Consider the following 20523-nt stretch of genomic DNA (forward strand, 5'->3'; position numbering starts at 1 on the left):
AATAACGGATCCAGTCGCGTGCGTTATTCTGGATGGAGAGTGAAATATGGATTGGGAGTGACATACGAAAGGGAGTTAACTCACTCAGAACTGTTAATAGGCCGCTTTTTTTTAGAAAATAAAAAAAAACAATTGATAACATGACTTGCGCACGCGCAATTCATCGATTATGTTTCATGTCCTCCTCGGCGTTTTCTCCCTTTTTTGGTATACACATGGCAGGTAGAACGCATTTCATATAAATAGCTCACAATTTTTCAGGGTGGCCAGCGGCTCCCCCGTGCTCAAGTACGTGGGAAGTTGGTTACGAGAACTTGGTTGAAGTGCACGCAAAATCGGGCGAATTTGTTGCAAGTGTTTTATTCCTTGAGAGAATTTTACTTAATTTGTGCTAGCCCATGGTTACATTAGGAAGACGCAAATTCACTTGAACTATTCCCAAGTGTGGAATCCGCAGACACCTCTTTTGCACGTCTGAAAGACAGAAAAATAAAATATGGCGAAGCCTGATTACACCACTGGATGCGAAACTTACTTTGTCTATAGTCTGTATGCAATTCAAAAACATCAGTATATTTATTTGCAATAACACTACAGGGGTTGTTGATGGATTAACACACTTTAATGACGGGTTTTCATTAAAAAAAGAACATGTTTCAAGAGCATTTGCTGGAAATTGCTATTCGTTGTAGTATACTAAATCAGAAAATATATTTCGCGCGTAATACGTCCTTATTTCTCGTTCCCCAAGTCCTCTTAGATAAGGGGTCCCGTAAGCTTTGTTTTCCTAACCTGCAAAACTGACAATTTACACTACTATCCCCTCATTTTTCCCATCAGACACGTATGCGAATTACAGGTCCAGTTTAATTAACGCAATAAACACGTCTGTTATCTTTACAACAATTTATTTTCTACAACATTAGCATGCTGCAAAGCATGCTTCAAAAAGAACTCGCCAGAGATGACATACCTTTCCTCGATCGCACGCCATGCCAGCAGGCACATTTACCCTACGGCAGTTGGGATAGCCATGAGCAATAGTGCAACAATCCATTTTGCACATCTTGATAAGCTGCGGATTCTGAAAGCATACGAAACGTTACATTACGAGAACTTAGCGACATTGTGATATCTGAGAAAATTATCATTGATGCGAAGCGATTTTAATGCCTGCCATTACGCATCAAAGTGGCGCCAGTCCATGCTTCCTTCACGTTTTCTACAAATGTGCCTGCGAAAAATTCTGAGCAGTTTAATGGAGAAATTGAGCACCAGTGATAGGGAAGGAAACGTACTTCAATGCCCCCAGTTAGTCACAATGAAAAACGCCAGGAAGATAGCTGTCGCAAAACGTAAGTCTTATACGACATAAGACGTATATTCTAGGTCTATTTAATGTTGCGAGAAACGTGTTCATAGGGGGTGCATTACTTTTCATACCACACAGGTATTTGAAAAATCACCTGAGACACATACTACAATTGTATACGTTGGCCTGGAATACTGGCGCATAGTTACGCGAGAAATGAATAGTCAAGGTCAAGTAATTATAAAAATAAGCACCGCAATAAGTATTAATTTTGCGGCAAATATTGGAATTTACGAAGTGTAGCTTGCGAGTTCGCAATGCGTTCCACTTGGAATGAATTCTCGGAAAACACCACTCTTTATATTCGTAATGCGGATGAATAAGTACATTATTGGTCCAGTTACTCGTATGTTTCTTTGCATAAAACGATGTTCTGCTAAAAAGTAAGTGGAACAACATTCGCTAGTTATCGCAAGTTTGACGGCACACCTCTCGACACCAGAGACATTCTCAGAATATGTTCGATGGTGATATTCCTCTCGAACTCCCGGCCGCAATTTGTAAATTACAATATCTGCATTAAAGAAATTACTAAAAGCCTAGTTCGTGAAATATAGTTTTTAGTTGATTGCGAATTTCAGTTTCTCTTAGAAGTAATTTTCAATTCTTTTAGTTCTCCAGCTCAAGGATTAGGATTGTGCCTTTCCCACAAGCAATTAAAAAAATCTAAGAAACCGAGTCGTAGACAACGCAGACAGAGTATCTCATGCAAAAATATGGGTTCATACTGTAACGAGAAATCAAAGAGAGAGAGAGAGAGAGAACTTTAATGAGCACCAGCAGTTTAGTCAGCTGGGCCTAGGCCTTCCATGATGGGACGTCAAGATCTTGCCTCTTCTCTGCTTCGTAGGCCTGCTGGGTCGCCCAGAGTTGGTCGTCGAGATGGGAGCTGCGCAGAGCGGCGTGCCATCTCGATGAGAGGGTCACGGGAATAAGGTCTGGGTATTGATGCTTGCACTCCCATAATATGTGGCGGAGTGTTGCTGATTGAGTTTTGCAGGCCTTGCACATCTCGCTCGGGTAGATGTTGGGGTATATGGTGTGATAGCGTGTGAGGGAGGGCTACGTATTGGTCTGTAACAGGGGTGGTTGCCTGTGTTCTGTTTAACTTGCGGTAAGGAGTGGGGAAGGTTCTTCTTGCGAGGTAAAATGACTTCACAAGGTCGTTGTATCTTGTAAGGCGGTCACGTACTACGGGTGCACCTGCACCGTCTCTGGCATGGTTGACTAGTCCTCGTGCTACGGAGTGTGCAACCTCGTTGAGGCTGGTGAGGTGCGGATAGAAAACGCTGGCATGTGCTGGGATCCAGACGAGGGTGATTTGATTTTCAGACGAATGCGGGGCTTGTAAGATACGGAGTGATTGCTGAGAAATACGACCTTTGATGCAGTTGTTGATTGCTGCGCGAGAATCGCTCAGTATGGTGTGACAGGCTGCGTCAAGAGTGGCCAGGGCGATGGCCACTTCCTCGGCCGTCTCGGCATTTTAGGTAACGATGCTGGCAGCATGTCGGAGCAAGCCGCCTGGTTTGGTAACCGCCGCAAAGCGAGGTCCATCTTGGTACTTAGCCGCGTCGACGAAGGTGACGCTCGCGGTGTTGGCATAAGCTTTGATGAGGGAGGTAGCTCGTGCCTTCCTGCGTTCTTTGTTGTGGTCAGGGTGCATTTTGCGAATAGGGTCGGCGTGCATCTATTGCTGAATGTCGCGTGGTATTGGGTGTTTGTCTGCATGTTGACGGTGGTATGTGATATCAAGCTTGGTTAGAATGCTGCGGCCCATTTCTGTCAGGGTAAGCCGCTCAAGTTGAGATCATCGTTGGGCTTCGATTAACTCGTCTAGCATGTTGTGGATACCTAATTGTAGTAGAAGTCCCGTGCTTGGTGTGGTTGGGTAGTCCTAAGGCCGGCTTATATGCTCCTCTGATGATGATGTCCAGTTTAGTCTTTTCAGCTTTGTACCAGTTGAGAAAGGGCGCAACGTAAGTAATGTGACAGATGATAAAAGATTGGACAAAGCGGATGAGGCTTTCTTCGTTCATACCCCCTCGTCGGTTGGTCACTCGTTTCAGCTGTCTAGATATATTATCGGTCTGTCGAAGGATCTTGGAGATAGCCGTAGAGTTAGCTCCGTTGGCTTCTATGGTCATACCAAGAACGCGGATGCTAGGTACCACGGGTATGGGTCTGTCATCCCTCAGATTGAGCTCTATTTCCTCGTGTTGGCGTTTATTCGTGGAGCCCCATGGGGGGGGGGGGGGGGGGGGGGTCATCCACGGAGTGTGAGGCTGTATAGGAGAAGCTCCGAATTTTCGGGGGAAACAGCGGAGTCCCGTGCCTTCAAGATAATCTTTTACGACGCAATGGCGTCTTGTAGGGCAGTTTTGATTTGGCAGATACTGGCCTTTGTAGCCCAGATTGTAATGTCGTCGGTGTATATGGTGTGTTCAATGGCGTCGAATTTTTGTAGTTCTTCTGCTAATCCGAGCATAACCAGATTAAACAGTATTGGGTAAATGACAGAGCCTTGCGGTATGTCCATGCTGCCGAAGTAGAGTTCCTCCAATCGAATGTCTCCGACCGACAGGAAGGCCTTCCGGTTGGATAGAAAGTCTCTTACGTAGTTGTAAGTGTGTTCTCCAAGGTTGAGCAAGGAAATGCGTTCGAGGACGGTGGAGTGTCTTATGTTATCGGAGGCGCTCTCGAGGTCGACCTAAGTTATCCTCGATAGACGGGTTTTAGATAGGTGCGCGGATATATGATATTTGTATACATATCGTGGTTCAGAGCCGCACGTAAGCACGTAAGCAGGCAACTATGAAAGCGGCTGGATACACCAGACATTTTCATCATGCTTGAACAGCACTTAAAACGAGTAGGGAAAGGGATGATTGGGGTGTGGTTCACCTCGCTCCCCCCGAAACCACAAGACACGCACACACGGGCGCACGTACGTCCGTCTGCTTACTGGCGCCTCCAGCTGGCCCAGTCACAGTCACCATCCAATCAGAAATCTTATGTCTCTTAATTAGCTACGACGAACACGTCTGTAATCTAGAGGGTGTCATCTGTCAAACATGCCTTGTACATTTCGCGCAGGGAGACAGCCGTGCAAGAAAGGGTCACGAGAACAAGTCCTGTGCTACGTCGTGGGCCGAGCCACCGGCCTTGACTTAGGTGGAGTGGGAGGACAAAGCTGTAATTAATTACAGCTTTGTAAGTAGGGAAGCAAAGTATGGCGGTTCACCTCGCTCACCCAAATTTGACACAAATACGCCACATCCGATTTCAGCAAGCGATACCATTTCACCAAGCGAAGGACGTTCCATGCCAAAAAAAAATAATACATGAAAGCGTAATAGAGTAAAAGGAAGTAGAGGAAGAAGTCAGGTATGTTAACCAGTTAAGTGTCTGGTTGGTTACCCTATGCTGGGGGAAGGAATAAGGGGAAGAGAGAGAATGGAGAGAGAAGGTACAGTGCAGTGCTTGAATACAGTGCTTGAGTTAAAGCCGCTCTCGCAAACCAGACCTTCCGAGAAAGCAAAAAACGGCCTTCACTGCCTTCTGAGCCGATGATCGGTGGGGACGGTGATCTAGCACTGTCGGCTCACTAAGAGGACAATCATCTAATTTCCTCAATGTGTTGGACAAATATTGTCTTTGTGCTTGAAATTAATGACAATGGTACAATAAGTGGTCAATGTTCTTCTCGCATCCGAAAATATCATACGCAGCACTATCAGCCATTCCAATTACTGCTGAGGACTAGAGTAATAACTTCTTATGTCTACGCAGCAATACCAAAGGTACGTTGGTGTTATGGTGCCGAAAAAAATCAAAAAAGAACAATGCTAGTATAAAACAAATTCATTACATGTGGTTTTAGCAAGCGATCCCATTTGACCGAGCGAAAAAGAAAGAAAAAAAGAACAAAAATAGAACCTGCATTGCAAATAGGAGTTCATTGCAGGAAAGAGCTCTTCGTCACCCTGTGAGGGACAAACCTTCAAAGACAACCCATGACAAGCCTTTCAAGCCTTGAAGGCCTAGAAAGCGTTGAAAGATGAGTGTGCGAAAATTAGAGCTAGCAGAACGCTTGTAGGTCCCAAATAAGCTGACCTAATCTCTGGCATGCGAAAAAAATAGCGCGAGTGCATACCAAGAGGGCTGCGGAGCATGAGGAGGAGGAGGAAAGAAAATGTGCTGGTCTAAATATTTTAAACGTTACAAGCAAAGCTTCGAAAACTGATCTAAACATTTGACCAGAAGAACAATGACCTCCTTATTAATAATTAATGAGCACAGCATGAACCAACTAGCCCAGCAACACGTTTTGTTAATTCTTTATTAATATGCCTAATAATTCCATTGTGAAAGAAAAATATCCGCGCATTTGAGTTGCTCACCTTTTTCACTACCACCTTGTTTCGCCTTCCTTTGATGTGTTTCAAGATTGTCCTGCAATAGAACTCTTCGCGCATTGTTTGGCCAGGGAACTTCCTGTAGTTTTCCTGGTAGTTTTGATGCGCCTTGACCTCTATACATTCGGGTCTTAGGTTCCTGCGAGAAAAAAGCGTAAATGATTGTCACATTAGCTGATTAGGCGAAACAAAGTGCACATCACTTGTAGCGGCTCTGGTTCGCTGAAGCATAATGCAAACCTCTGTAGAAACCTCTTAAAAGAAACACATATTTGAGGCAACATACATGTTCAACAGTTATGTGATACCAGCATAAAGTGCTAATGCTAAGGCAGGAGATCTTGTTAGAGACCAGCGTGGAGGTACCGCATCCTCCAGAGGGTCCGGGTAGCCACTGGTATCTGGAGAACGTGGGCAGTTTCGAGAGCAGCCAGACGCGATTCCGAGGCATCAAAAGGTGTATCGACAACATGGTTGGTTTTAGACATGTCTTGTACCATATTTGTCTGACAAGCAACTAAATCTATAATGAAGCCCATGAATGTTGTGCAACTTTTTTTTCTATTTCTGTGACTTATTTTGAATTTCGTCCTGGCTAGTCTCAGTAGGTGAACCCGGAAGTTCTGCGCACGAAACAAGAGAGTCACTCGATGCTCGTGCCACTAAAGAAAACAGGAATGTAGCCCGGTTCTATATAGCACGAAACCTGCTCGCTCAGATGCACAGGCTACAAATCTCAGCTTGAAATTTTTTGTCTTCGACACCTAAAATAAACTCAGTTGTCCGAACACACTAGTACCTAATGATAGAATGCCACAATATGAGTATAGTTATTCCTGAACCTTCCTACTGTTTATATAGTGACAGCGACCAATAGATACATATTAACTTTTTCTAAAATGAATTCCAAGACTTATAGAGGGTGCGTGCCCTGCAGTAAACCACGATAGAAAGCCTGTCTGCAAATGAATGCAACCTCATTAAAAACTAGACGACTCTGAATAGGCCCGTTATAATGTCATCTATGCATTGAAGAGACAGAGGTTTCTTTTTTTTTTTCAAAAAGAACATAATGGTCAAAAAGCGGGCACAAAATCCAACACTCAGATCCCGCTCTCAATGCACATTACACACGTGGGAACCTTTTTGAGGTGCTTAGGGTCCCCGTTCGGCAGCCTGTATTGCAAAACCTACTCGTCAGTAAAGCTTGTGGGTCATAGGTCATGTTTAAATTTAATGTGCGTTCGGAGTGCATGAATGAAATCAATGACACACTCAGATAAATCTCCGAATAGTCCATTATGAGTCAGCAAATGTCGTAAGAGAAGATGAATATATCATTTCTCTGTGCATTACTTCACGTATACGATGCATGCGTATATTCATTAATCTTTCTTTTTGATATTTTTATGGTTTCATTACATTTTTACCAATCTTTCATTTTTCTGCTTTTCATTGGCCCGTTACGAGAAACCTAACCTTTGTAGTGCTCTGATTCCCGCATCCCCATTTTCCTATTGTTCCTGTACCACATTACGCCTAACCTGTGGCCAGCAGTTTCCATCCTAATGCAGGAAATGGCAGAATGTGCATTAATAATTGCGCAGACGTTATGTACCCGTGAAGCCACCCAAGGATCTACCAGGAAACGATTAACCACCAGCGACCTTTAGGTTAAGTTCTGACTCCCATTCCCCCTTCTGCTGGGTTCTTCCTCCCATTTCTTGTATGGTGGTAGGCTGTGCTTCCTCTTCCTCCTTTCTTTATTCACTCGATGGAACAATGGTGCCTTTGAAAAAAAATGTTTTTCTTGCAAATGCGTATTTCGTGATTGGTTAATAAATTCATTTGTGTCTTTTGTGTACGCATACCTTACCTGTCTGTTAGCAGTCATCCGACAAATGATTGACATTGTTTGCTTCTAGTTCTCCGTAACTAGTTGCGAAATGATGCAACAACGCTATGTTCTCATTTCGCACACATTCGTGGAAGAACGTGACTTGGCAAAAGCATTCTGCTTGAAAACTTGGACGCCTATTATTATGTTATCACACGTGCAGCATGTATCCTGTGCACACGTAACTAGATTTCGCGAAAATGCGTTTCTTTTGTAGTCATCAGTTCGACGAAAGTTCGTCTGGTCAGGTAACATGATCATGAAGAAATTGCGGTCACTTACCAAGTCAAGGCTAACATAACGCAGAGACGTTTCGGACCCGTACGGGTACCTTGACCACACTCAATGACGAGTGTGTTCAAGGAACCTGTACGGGTCCCGAAACGTCTCTGTTATTTTAACCTTGACTTTGTCAGTGACCACCATTTCTTCATCATGCGTTTCCTTTGCGTGTGTTAGGCAGGGCCTGACGTTGGCGCCTTGACTCACGGGCAAGTTGTACTGCAGTGTGTATTCCCACACTTTCTTTTGCTTCTTATAAAGCGAAACTGTATATGACTAGCCGATCTGTCCGTCCGTGCGTCCGTCCCTCTCTCTGTCGGTCACCTCTACGCTGAAAACTACTCCAGCGCAACCCCATGCGCATGCGCGAAAAGAAAGAGAGAAAGAGAGGCGCGCGATTAGCCAACACGACCTAGATAGCAAAAGGCCTGTTTACTCCCAACCATGACGTCACGCTACATCGCCCAAAATTTCCATGAGAAGGCTGGCGTGATGAAAGCGGTGACGTCAAAGTCCCTGTTGCCTGCTCGGGAGCATCCCCACTAGATTCAGTGGTAGCAGGACCAGGTAATATGACGTCATGGATTGTAGTGAGAAGGCCTCGTGCTATCTAGGAATTAGCTGCTCCAGTAGTGACGCCGTTGATACAAGGTCGATTCAAATAGGTCGCGAAGCTTCTGGCGAAAAGCGGTTCAGTACAGATTGTCAACGACATCAGCATGAGGGGTTATGGGAGCAGCGATCGAAGCGCGACTATGTTTGGAGGGAACAAACATTGGGGAAGAAAAACGCGTTTTTTAATTCAAACGAGACACAGGTAGATTCATTCAACGAAAATAAAATTCCTAGTCAATTTTATATATTCGTGATGAGTTAAATAAATACGTTTAATTTTATTATTATTAATAAATGCATTTCTTTTCAGCGCCCATCGCTACAGGGGGCGTTGACGCCACTATCAATCGCAGTGCAATGCACGTCTTGAAATGGGCAGAAAGGCGCACTCGTATCACCTGTTGAAATACGCCCCCCTCACTAATTGTGCTTTCTTGCTTGTCGAAGTTTGTCTGAATTTGGTGACGCGGGTAGCTTCATTGCTTCTTAATCTGTTCAGTCAAAAGTAGTGAGTTACGACCGACAGATAATTGTGTAGTTGTTTTCGTGCGAATGCGCTGGCCGACGGACTTGGCATCCGACTATAGGATCAGCACTCTACACCTAAAGCTTTCGTCGGCCTCCAAAGAAAGTATGTTCTGCGCCGGGATGCGATTTCGACAACCGTACAGCTGGCCTTTTCCTGCATCGCTTTCCACGCTGAAAGATCGAAACGCCCATCAAGTCGAATGGCGGGGCATTTGAATATATAGCTCCAAAGGAAGAACAACAAAACAAATTTCGCGCCTTCGAAAACAAAATGACGTCACTTCTGCTTTTAACGGACATGGCGTCACGTTATTTTTTCTTCCGCCGGAAGTGTTCCCACCACATACAGATGGCGCTAAGCCCCATGAACCGGCGATGGACCGCCATGTTTTGAACGTATGGGCTCCTATGGAAGCTTCGCTACCAGGTACATTTGCCTTGGTTGATATCCGTCGCTACCGAGCGCGCGCGCAGCAGTTTCTATCCGGCTCCGAAATGAGTAGGCCACTCGTCATACGTACTCCTGAGCAGCAGGCAGGTTTCGATCAGCAACGCCGCGAGCGCTGGCCCATGCAGCCGAGTGCAAGCAGCAACTGCGCACCGAGGATCCGGCAGCCTAATAGGCCGTCATTTAGTGAACTTTCGGGATAAACCCAGTGATAAAGACTGGGGACGAACGTTTCGGTTTTGCTGGTTAACCATAGGTACGGAGTGCTTGGGCGGCGATTTTCGTCCACAACTTCTGCTTTGCGGACTGACTGCAGAATCCTCAAGCAACTTTCTACTCAAAGTGCATAATAGAGCTGCCGTGGCCCTCTAAAAGCACTCTTGAAGAAGACCTGCCCCCGGCAAAAACGACTATATATTTGTTTTGCTACGCGGACCTGCGCAAATATATATATATATATATATATATATATATATATATATATATATATATATATATATATATATATATATATGTCAACCCATCTACAACGAAGTTAATAGAAATACCTTAAGAAAATGCATGAATACACAGTACAGTACTGCCATAGGCTGATGAAAGATTACGGTACCTGGCAACTGTATAGGTCGTCGAAGCAAACCACGTTACAAAAACAAAGCAGATTTATTTTCTACACAGACCTTGCCAAGAAATCGGAAGTAAATTTGATTGCGTTCTTTACTCTGAATTTTTAAAAATTATTATGTGGTACTTTGCGAGCACGGAAAATAATTGCAAGGCAGATTCACAGATTTGCGCGAAGGAGGACAGTAGTGGCTTCAAAATACGTCATTATTAAAGATGCCACTTAGCTGTTACCATATCGCCTACTTCAAAAATTATTCTATTGCTCAAGCCAAATAGTGTGCCAAAGCTTACTTGACATGGGCCCGTATCTTGTCCTCACTGCACCGTGAAAGTCGATATTTTTTCACACCGCCGTCCACGTAGCTCATCAGGTATCCCTGGGACCACGAGCATTCTGGATCGTTAGACCAGTCGCCGTCATGTGGTGCTCCAATTCTGCACGATGAATTGACATATACACTTGTTACTAATAATCTTTCTTCTGATCAGAACAGATACTATTCAATGATTTTAAAAGATCGGTACGACGTGCTAAACTATATCGATAATGAGCCGACACAATTATAACCGCAAATCGAGCAGCTGCAAGTGGTAAGACTTTCAAAACACTACTGCGTCGTTCAATACGCTCCATATTTTCCGTCGAATTGACACGAAAATATTTTCAATTTAGGTTCACTTACACGTGTGCCAGTTCATGAGCCATCGTGTGGGTTCCGCTGTACGTCCTTGCAGTGTCTTCTCCTTCGCCCGCAGCAAACTGTGAGCAAACAGCGCCCAGAGCTGCGAGTCCTACAGAAACGAAAGCAGTATTAAAAATCGCATCAAAAGCTATCCTTTCTGCTCTTAACTTGGACTTAAAAATATTCAAGTTGAAGACTGGCGTGGGCGTTGTGCGCACGGCACTACAAACACACCGACGTTCCTGAACGCTTACGGAGCGAATGCATTCGTCACGCAAGCGTTCTGAGATTTCTGTACACGTTCATCACGCCAGCGTTGTGAGATGCCTGGCAGCGCTGCCAGGGTGATGTTTCTTGTGCTCAGAGGAAGTTGCCTGGAGCTCTCCATTGTGCTGATGGTCACACCAGCGTGCAGTTCAACGCCACGCAACAAGTCCAAGTCCAACAACTCCACCCAAGCGCAACGCTGAAGCTTCCTATCGCTGTCGATGCTCCACTCTTTTGGCGATACTGAAAGGGTAAGGCAGCAACTCTATGATGCGGCCGGCTGATCCCTTCTCGTGAACTTAATACAAATCGTTGCCGCTCTCCTGCTGCTACCTGCTCTCGCAGCGCATGTCTAGTGCGTACCTTCTCTCTTCGTTCTTGGTCCATTTGTGAGTGCTCCACAGGCTACATCATGAACGCATGCCAAATCTCTCACTTTTCTATCATGATGCAGTTTATATTCGAGCAGCCTTCGCCCCTCCCCCCCCCCCCCCATTCTCGGTAGAACATTTTGAAATAATTTCCCCTGTCGTCGGAAACGCCTTCGTTTTTCTTTCTCCCCGTTCCGACAAGGGTCGACCTCATATAAACTTATTCGCTCTATTGGTTCTCAATCTCGACGCGAAGATTTATGCTGTCATCTTCCATGGTAGCAGGCTGAGTTCAAGTGACGCACTTGTAGCGCAATATTCTGAAGGTGTTGCTTGTGAGAAATAATTTAATTTACTACATTTGATTTCAGGAGGGCGATTTTTACGTTGTAAGGTACATTTAAGAGAAAATGTGAAATTAAGCAATATTACTACATTACGTTTCTCAAACGGCACAAAGCTCCCGCAGGCGATGTTCTGTAAGCACCACTTGTCAGTCGTAGTCCTAGGTTATGAACTCGATCGAGTCGTCGGACGTAATATTGTCTGGCTGAACCATATATGATGCTACCATAGTCTAATATGCTGCGTATCAAGATGCGGTAGATGCGTCACAGGCACTTACGGTCAGAGCCCCAGCGCTTCCAGGAAAGCACTTTGAGGACATTAAGTGCGTTCTTCGCTTTTATTTTAAGGCTATTTATGTATGCGAGAAAGTTCAATTTTTTGTCAGACAGAACACCCAGAAACTTGTGTTCTTGTTTTACCGGCAGTGTGGCTTCCTGTAGCTTAAGGAGGGGATCTGGTTGTGGGCCTCCATTTTGTGTAAAGACAACACCAATAGTTTTTTTTTTCACTTGAGAAGCGAAAAACATTTAGAGATGCCCACTGCGTTAGTTTATTTAACGTAATTTGAAGTTTCCGTTCGCAGGTTGCCGGGTTAGATGGGCGACACCAAATTTGTAGGTCATCCACATATAGTGAGTGCATTACAGAGTTGTGCTTAATACGCATCCCTGTGGCACACCGTTTTCTTGAATGAATACACGTGACAGCGCCGTTCCTAAACGCGCTTGGAATGTTCGGTTGTACATGAAATCGGCTAGACATTTGAGCATTCTACCACGGATTCCTAATCCCACCAAGTCCCTGAATATTCCAAACCTCCATGTTGTGTTGTACGCCTTTTCTAGATCAAAGAAAACAGTGAGACAGTATTGGTTGTGCAGAAAGGCCGCACGTATGTCATGTTCTAGCCAGACTAGGTGATTCGTTGTAGAGAAACCTTTCTTGTACCCACACTGAGGGTTCTTATCGGTTTCAAGAATGTATGTCAATCTTATGTTTATGACGGCATCATAAAAGTTTTCTAGACAACTTGTGAGTGCTATAGGTCTCTAGCTGGTTGCTGTTGTGGGAGGCTTTCCAGCTTTCACGAAAGAGATTACGACGGCTTTCTTCCACTCACTAAACATTTGTCCCTTTAATCAATCTATTTTTTTTTACATAACTCCAAAGCCCTCTACAGCGTCTCACAAAAGAAACGAGTAAAAAATTAGAACCCACCCTCCGAAGTATCACTATTATTCATCACAATTAAAAGTACTTCAGTAACCGCTTATAATTTTATACTATTACGTCACTGCATCTAGAATAAACCCAGTCGTATCAGGCATACAACAGAATATTTAGGATTATAACTGTTGAAAATATTTATTATTGATTTGCCCGCTATCTACTAATGGAAAACTAGGACTCCTTGCAGATGACTGCATTATTTACAGGCAATTTAATGCATTTCCTAACCCTCTAATTATTACTTCTTTATTAGAATCTGTGCACACGCGTTGTAAAGACTGGAACATGTGTTGTTTTGGCAATGCCTCGCAGAAATCGTATATTTCTGAGCCCAAGCCCATGTTCATTAGACTGCCCGAAAGTGCTGGTAATGGTGAATTGAGTTCAATAGTACACATTGCTGTAAAACTATAAATACAACTCCATGAGCAAGCATACGTTTCTCGTAAGCAATCGAAACACTATAGATGGCGTCAACGAGAGACATACTATTTATGGGTGAATTCTGCACAAATGTTGCAGTTAAGTTTTGCCTCTAGTGGCATTTCTGCGGATATTTGTTGGGACCACTCATAATAAGAGGAAAGCTCTGCTCTGTTGTCAGCTATCAAGGCAGAAAGCTGGGCTAGTTGGTGTGTCATCATCAATCAAAAGGCTAGCGCGAATAACAGGGACACCGACAGATAAGATGACAGGACGAGCGCTAAACATCAACTGAGGTTTTACTGCGAGAGAAGGTACATATATACATTTGGGCATTCTTGTGAGGCTTCTCCCTCATGATTTTGGCACAACCCCTAGCTCTCCTGACTTAAACTTTTGTGCGAAAAGTGTGTGCATTGATTTCCTTAAACATGGGGCCTGTAGGGGTATTGTGGGTAATGGGATAAAAGAACTGGCTTTAGACCACTTAACCATATCCGTAGAAAGGGGGCCAGTAGGACAAACTGAGTACTGCACTGAACGCACGACAAGCTTAATCGACTGCAATCACTCCTATGACAACAAAATTACCAAACTTTCGTAAGATACTTCAGTAAGTTTGATAGTAAATAAGGTGGACATATCTACGTCGTACACACCTTAACACCGCAGTCATGGAGGAGTGTAGGATGTGCACCAGTACATTTAGTCCTTTCGAAACACATAAGACTCACCTGTTACCGTTGGGTCCATCTTTCCATCTTTAACCCTTGCGAGATCTTGGCTGTAATGAAAGATAATTATTGGAGAGTGTGCCTCAGAAAACGAAGCTCTATACATTTCTGTACACGAGCTGCAATGTCTTGTTTGTAACATTTCTTTATGGCCAATCCAATATACCTGACAATGCACCTATCGCTACCGAAAATATATAAAATACGTTCGCTTACCCGGTTGCAAGATAGATCGTGTCAGGCTTTCCAGGTATTTTGCCTTCCCTGTAATAGGCTTTCAGCGCGTCTAATGTGCCTGCCGCAAAAAGGTATCCCTGCTTATGTATAACGAAAGGATCGTCCTGTGTGGAAATGCAAGGAAAAGCTTTTGAGGGAGGGATGCTTGTAATTAGAGTGATTTTCATTATTTGAGGGCATTTAGCATGTTGTTGTTATATTGTAAGTGGTTTCGCCGGAAGATCGCAGCAGCGCACTGTCACACACACACACAAAGTAAATAAAAATAAAAGATAGCGACATACAAGACACTACATGTACCTCTGGGAAAATGTAGGAGACAGTAATCGTTTCCGTTTTTTCGTTTTTTCATCGAGAGTGCTGGTGCTCTTAAATAACTTTCAAACATGCAAACTAGACAGCATGTCATGGGCGAAATGTCGGTTGTGTTGAGATCATAAGAAATGCAAACTCCGGACACTGACGCTGCCAAGAGCATAATTCATCTTCGATTTTTTATCCACATGGCCATATTCAAAATTATGAGGACCTCACGCCTGCTGGTTGGTAGACTGTGTGTTGAAGACTGCAAACCAGCCCAGTTTTGTGTCATGGAAAGAAAGAAAAACAATATTTTTTTCTCCAGTGGTTGCCTCTTTTCTCTGTGGCTTTTACTGCAGTTGAGTTGCACTAGTGGTAAGTACGTTGACCGAGAAGGTGTCATTAGACCGTTACATGCTCTTAAGGTATTATTTACTTCTTTGTAGTTTTGGACACCCAACTACAAAGTTGTGGTACAAAAAGTGCACTGCTATATTTTCATCTCTTGAAGTCACTGGCCACTTTGGCTGAACATCCATAGGCTTGTGTTGATTACCCAAGCGACTACGGATTTATCGGCTAGCCACGCCCAAATTTTTATAGAGGGAAGTGCTAGAATGTTGATGCATCTAATTTATTGATTGTGTTATTTACGTTGTTGAGCATTCGTTATAGCATACTGCGGACGCTGAGTCTAGTCGAAGTACAATATATAGGCGGCATTGTGCTTGGTGGGTGCGTCAAAGGAACGTCACCAAGAAACGCCAAGTGCGATCGGTTGCCCAAAAGATAGGATAAAACCTTTGCTTGCCATGGTGCACGTTTAACTGGGGGCCGCGTTGTTCTCTTAACGCAAAGTAGTGTATTGTGACAGAAAATATCGGTATCGGAACGATACCCAGCACCTCCGCCAGTTTGTCACAGACAAAGCCACAAAAGACTTCGGTTGACGCTATAGATCTTTTATAAAGCTGTTCTGGCAACTTCGTCGTTGTTTTCTTCTGGGAGCCAGACAACACGCCTAGCATGTGGCGCCGAATTGCACCGAGTGGCTCTCAGTTCTGTCAAGGTCGGGGCAATATGGCTACTCGCACCGGCGTCAAAAGCGCCACTGTAGCCAGCCTAATGTATGAAATATATGTCACGAGCAATGCAATACGAATGCTTCACATTCCATGTTGCAGTCGTCAATATTCTAGGAGGAAATCATCTCTCAGTACAGTGCAAAACGGTATTTAGGTGACAAGTATGTCGCCTGAAGCCCGGTATGGGCACAAAGGCATACTATAGGTGTTCCTAGTGTACTAACGCACATTTCGCGGTAATTCTTGATCGCGGAAAGACAGGGAGGGAGGCTGTGCCTTCTGGTCTTCGGGGTGGTGCCCGCGCAAGAGTCTCGGAGGCAGCGGAGGGCAGCACTGAGCATGCGCAATGGGTCGCACGTGATTCGCACATGCCGTTATGTGTGTAAAGCTGTTAGTTCGGAGAGTAAAGTGGCGCTGCCTAGGTGAGTTAACGTTGCTTCCGAGCTGCTTGGCAAAGCGGCGCGCAACAAACGGCGGTACACTAGTCTTAACGACGAGCACAAGCTTCGCACGTTTCCGATAGTTCCCGTTACGGAATTGCGGCCTTAATTTTTTTTTCTAGCTATCAGGGCCGTCTAATGCAGACTACTTGTGTGGTACTATCCACACCTAAAGCTCCTTGCCAAATGATGTCACAGTTATGGCCCAACGATTACTCTTGCTGCTGCTCTAACATTCTTCTTGAACTAGCTGTGAGTCTAGAAATTTGGGGGACGGCAGGAAAGCGCCAGTCCCGGCACCATTCCTACGTTTACTGCAAAAGTCGTCGGCTAGTTATGAGCTTACACTGTGAAGGTACACGTGGTCAGTTTTTCGATGGTGTGGAAAATGACACCTAGCAAAGTCGCTTTAGAAGGATTAAACCCGTCTTGGCCGGAACAAGGTGTTTTTTTTTTTTGTGGGGTGCAACTACTGAGCACAGAGCGGAAACGCGGAGCAAAAGCTTGAGAACAAAGCACCAAGTGCTCTTTTCACTTGTTCACGTGAATGGTGTTCACGTATGGTGGCATTAGCCACCATACGCTAATGCCAGTAATAGGGGATTAGAGATCTCACGTACTATCTCTCGTTGCAGAAAGAACACTAACACGGTTTAACTACAGAGCAGAACCGATGTGTTCTTCTCAGTTGTGTTCTCTTGTGCTGGTGAACACGGGTTGCAACACTTACTTTGCTACGTGTAATTCCAACGAGGATGAACCTTATCCGCGGATTTTTCATGTCCAGGTATCTTAGGTTCACCTGAAATACAGCATTATGTGCATTTGTGACTTGCTTAACGAAACAGTTGTTCCTTATAAGTAGTATGTTGAATCTTGGTATGCATTATTTTAATAAATTCCCATTTGTGTTGGTTAGAAATTTAGGGGTGCGCAGTCTGTCTGCAGGAATGAATCTCTCAAGGACGTTATTGCTGGGCATATGTTCAACATTCTGCTAAGGTGAGTCGTTTATTTAATATAAAATGATGCTTTCTGACAGCCAGAGATGTAGCTACTAATACACTCAGAGAACCGGAGAATATAGTCCTCTTCTTCACAAGTCGTCCGCCGCATCGTAGCATTATCCACATTGCATACGGTGCCCAGAGAGGGAGTAATTCAGAAATCATACGGTGCAGACTTTTAAAAACGGTGACATGAACGAAACTGGTAATGTCATAATGACTCCCAATGCACGTGACCCTGAAAATTACGTAAGTAATGTCACCGAGGTACGCCAGACTGTCGAAGGGGTCAGTGTAGTGGGCCATGAAGTTTAGGTGCAAGCGGCACTTCCGATGTGCAGTCCAATGCCACAAGCCATTTACTTTTGTGCATGAGATATATTTAGGTCGTTCATCGAGGGGGTCTGAATGCTTTGAGATGAAACCTACGGGCACCGCGTATGCGCCAGCCTCCTAAGCGCGACAGAGTGCCACGTCAAGCCAAGCTTGATCATGCTGGAAAAATGAAAATTGTCATTGTTGAGCGTGCAAGCGGCTCCGTGATTTACCTTACCAAATTTGGGAGGAAGACATAGGAAATAAGGGCACAGATCCCAAAATCTTTCATGGCCTCGTAGCTAGCGCAGTAGCTTCATGCTGGTGACTGTGACGACTTGTAGGTCGAATCGAACACCGTGCTTACTGGTAAGGTGAAAACGACAAAGTTTCGAGGTCACAAAAGCGACAACTAGGAGATCAAGGTCAGTGCAGCCCTATCGAGGCATGCGAGGACTACGTAAAGAGGAGAGTTGTGCTCAATGTACTCATGAAATTTAATGCTACTGAAGATGTTAACGTCTAGGCTATATTTGAAAATAAAATGTTCTACTTCAGGCTGCGGATAAGTGTGTCCACAAACGGCGGAAGGATAGGAGGGGCATTGCAAGAACGACACGGCATTACGTATAATAAACTTGAACTGGATTAATAGGTTTATGAGCGCAGTTTTCCTTTTCCGAAGGTATTGGAATTCGCCAATTTAATGACCTCATGGTTGCCAGAGTTGCGAATCTAGATCTGAGGTCCACGTACGAAAAATAAGCAGCCCACAGTAGAGGATCAATGCAGTCGTAGATACGATCGGGGAGGTGTGCGTTTTTTCTTTTTTTTTTTGCTGCAAGACTCGCTTGTAGATTATCTGCACACAACCTGCACGACCCATATTTTTTCTTTACGATGCGCACAGATGTAGCCAATAACACTTAAATGAAGGCCTTTCTTCATATTTATTTACATGTTCAACAATAATTTTATTCAGCCAGTGATACTCGGTATGACTTTTGCTGGTTCCGGATGGAGATCTTGTTTCTATAGCAGCATAGTTATCGAAAGCTGTACCCAAACATGTTGGGGCGGGTGCGGAGCATTCTTGAAAGTGTCATGGACAAGGGTATGTTTTGAGATAATGTGAACCATGGCTTCAAGCTTCACTGACAACGGAGACTTATTCACCATACTTGGTAACATGACAACGCCAGAGGAGGCAGCAATCGACTTATCTTCGATGCTCTCACATAGGCTCACCATGTCTCTGCTAATGTCTGGCTCATGTATGGCCAGAAGCATCCCACTGGACAAAACAACGGGTTAAAACGGAAGTTCCAACGCCCATAATTAGAACATCGTATTTCTAACGTAAAGGAAGCAACGCAAGCATATTTTCTTACGCACACTTGGAGATCACCCAAGCTAGAACGTCGAAGCTATTATGGTCGACATCACAAACATAAACAGGCACTCGCACTATAGTACATTATTAACAGTACATCATCCGCGACTGCTACAGACTCTTGACCACCACAGACTGCTTGGCAAGGACACACAGTACTTCACCAGCACCTTAGTTTTAGGGTGCGTTTTAGGGTTCTAGCGTTTTACGAGAACGATTCATATTCCGTCATGCAGGAAGTTGATATGAACTGGAAATTCATCCTGAAATACTTTCACATCCAACGTGATACCCGCCGTACTTTTGCAAGGAGCCCTTCAGGAGAAAACGTGTTTACGCCTAGGTAGTATTTGATGAAAATCATATGGGCTACAAAGGGCACAAACAAAAAGGAAAACACACTTACCATCACAGCCCTTGAAACTTATTTGTTTACCGTAGAGACTGATGAATATGTGGACAAATACCCGCACGCACACTCCATTCTCAATACCTGAGACAGCAAGACGTCTAACCACCTCGTCTCTGGTCGAAATGCATTGTATCACTTATGCGCTTAAGGTTTTCTCTTTCCTAAATAGTATGCTTGCATTACCCTGCATACGATCGCATGGTTGCTTCTTCCAAGCTCCCCGGCTACGCTACACGGGACAGGCCGGGCACTGTATAAATGAACCAGCCAGGGAGCATGATCTAAACCTTTTAAAAATACGACAAAGCACATTTTCCCACACGCTGCAAGGCCTCCATGTGTGAATCACGTTTCGGCGAAATAAATTCTCGACAGATGCAAAAATCACAACGCACGGGAGTTAGTCGAAGCTTACTATATAAGAAAGAAGAACACTAGCTGTTTAAATGAAACAACGCTTCTTTCATCTGAATCGTAAACAAGACTTTTTGACCACTGGGTGTCTCAAGTAATGGGATTAACATACGCATGCGTGTGTTCCTCACTTTGCAATCCAGCTTTCCTACTTTTTTTGCGAGGAATGGTTCCACAAGTTTGAACATCTTAATAATATTTGGGGTTTTACGTGCCAAAACCACTAAGTTTGAACATCATTCAGTATATCCTCTGTGTCCATACTGTATGTCTAACTTGGAAGTTCAGCAGGTTTTAAAAGCGTACTTTTGGTACGCTGCCTTTTTCCTTTTTTTTTCCTTTTCTACGAAGCACTCCTTCACCTTGTCAATGAAACACCACAGCGTAATAGTGCAAAGAGACCGGTGGCAGGTTTTGGTGTCGCCGGCTACACCTCGTCACAGGGCAGAAGAATCAGTCACACAAAAATGCTACAACTGAAAAATCGAACCTTAAGTTACGCGGAGTCGAGGAATCCGCTTACGTAAATATGTGAGAATAATACAAATGCTCCGCGCACGGCTACAGCCGTTCAAAGCAAAAATATATAAAGAAAGATAAGTTCTCGGTAAGAAAAAATAAATACTTAGAACTTAAAAACTCCGAGCAACGTTGTCCTTAATAAGTTACAAGAGGTA

At 44.2% G+C, this 20523-nt stretch overlaps 1 protein-coding gene across 2 annotated transcripts in view; it reads right to left on the reverse strand.

Moving 5' to 3' along the window:
* Positions 1 to 344: 344 nt before the first annotated feature.
* LOC139050269 (venom metalloproteinase antarease TserMP_A-like) overlaps positions 345 to 20523 on the reverse strand; it is a 36798-nt gene continuing 16619 nt past the window's right edge. Inside the window, exons 7-14 of one of the 2 annotated variants that reach the window (XM_070526475.1) lie at positions 17036 to 17107; positions 14460 to 14584; positions 14244 to 14293; positions 10871 to 10979; positions 10479 to 10622; positions 5776 to 5929; positions 974 to 1084; positions 345 to 474 (exon numbers count right to left, since the gene is read on the reverse strand). In XM_070526475.1, coding sequence (XP_070382576.1) covers positions 433 to 474; positions 974 to 1084; positions 5776 to 5929; positions 10479 to 10622; positions 10871 to 10979; positions 14244 to 14293; positions 14460 to 14584; positions 17036 to 17107 — 807 coding nt within the window. In that variant the 3' untranslated portion in view covers positions 345 to 432. The remainder of the gene's footprint in view (positions 475 to 973; positions 1085 to 5775; positions 5930 to 10478; positions 10623 to 10870; positions 10980 to 14243; positions 14294 to 14459; positions 14585 to 17035; positions 17108 to 20523) is intronic. The other variant, XM_070526476.1, reaches the window with a different exon arrangement.

Source organism: Dermacentor albipictus, chromosome 10, assembly GCF_038994185.2.
Source record: "Dermacentor albipictus isolate Rhodes 1998 colony chromosome 10, USDA_Dalb.pri_finalv2, whole genome shotgun sequence".
Taxonomy (NCBI): Eukaryota; Metazoa; Arthropoda; class Arachnida; order Ixodida; family Ixodidae; genus Dermacentor; species Dermacentor albipictus.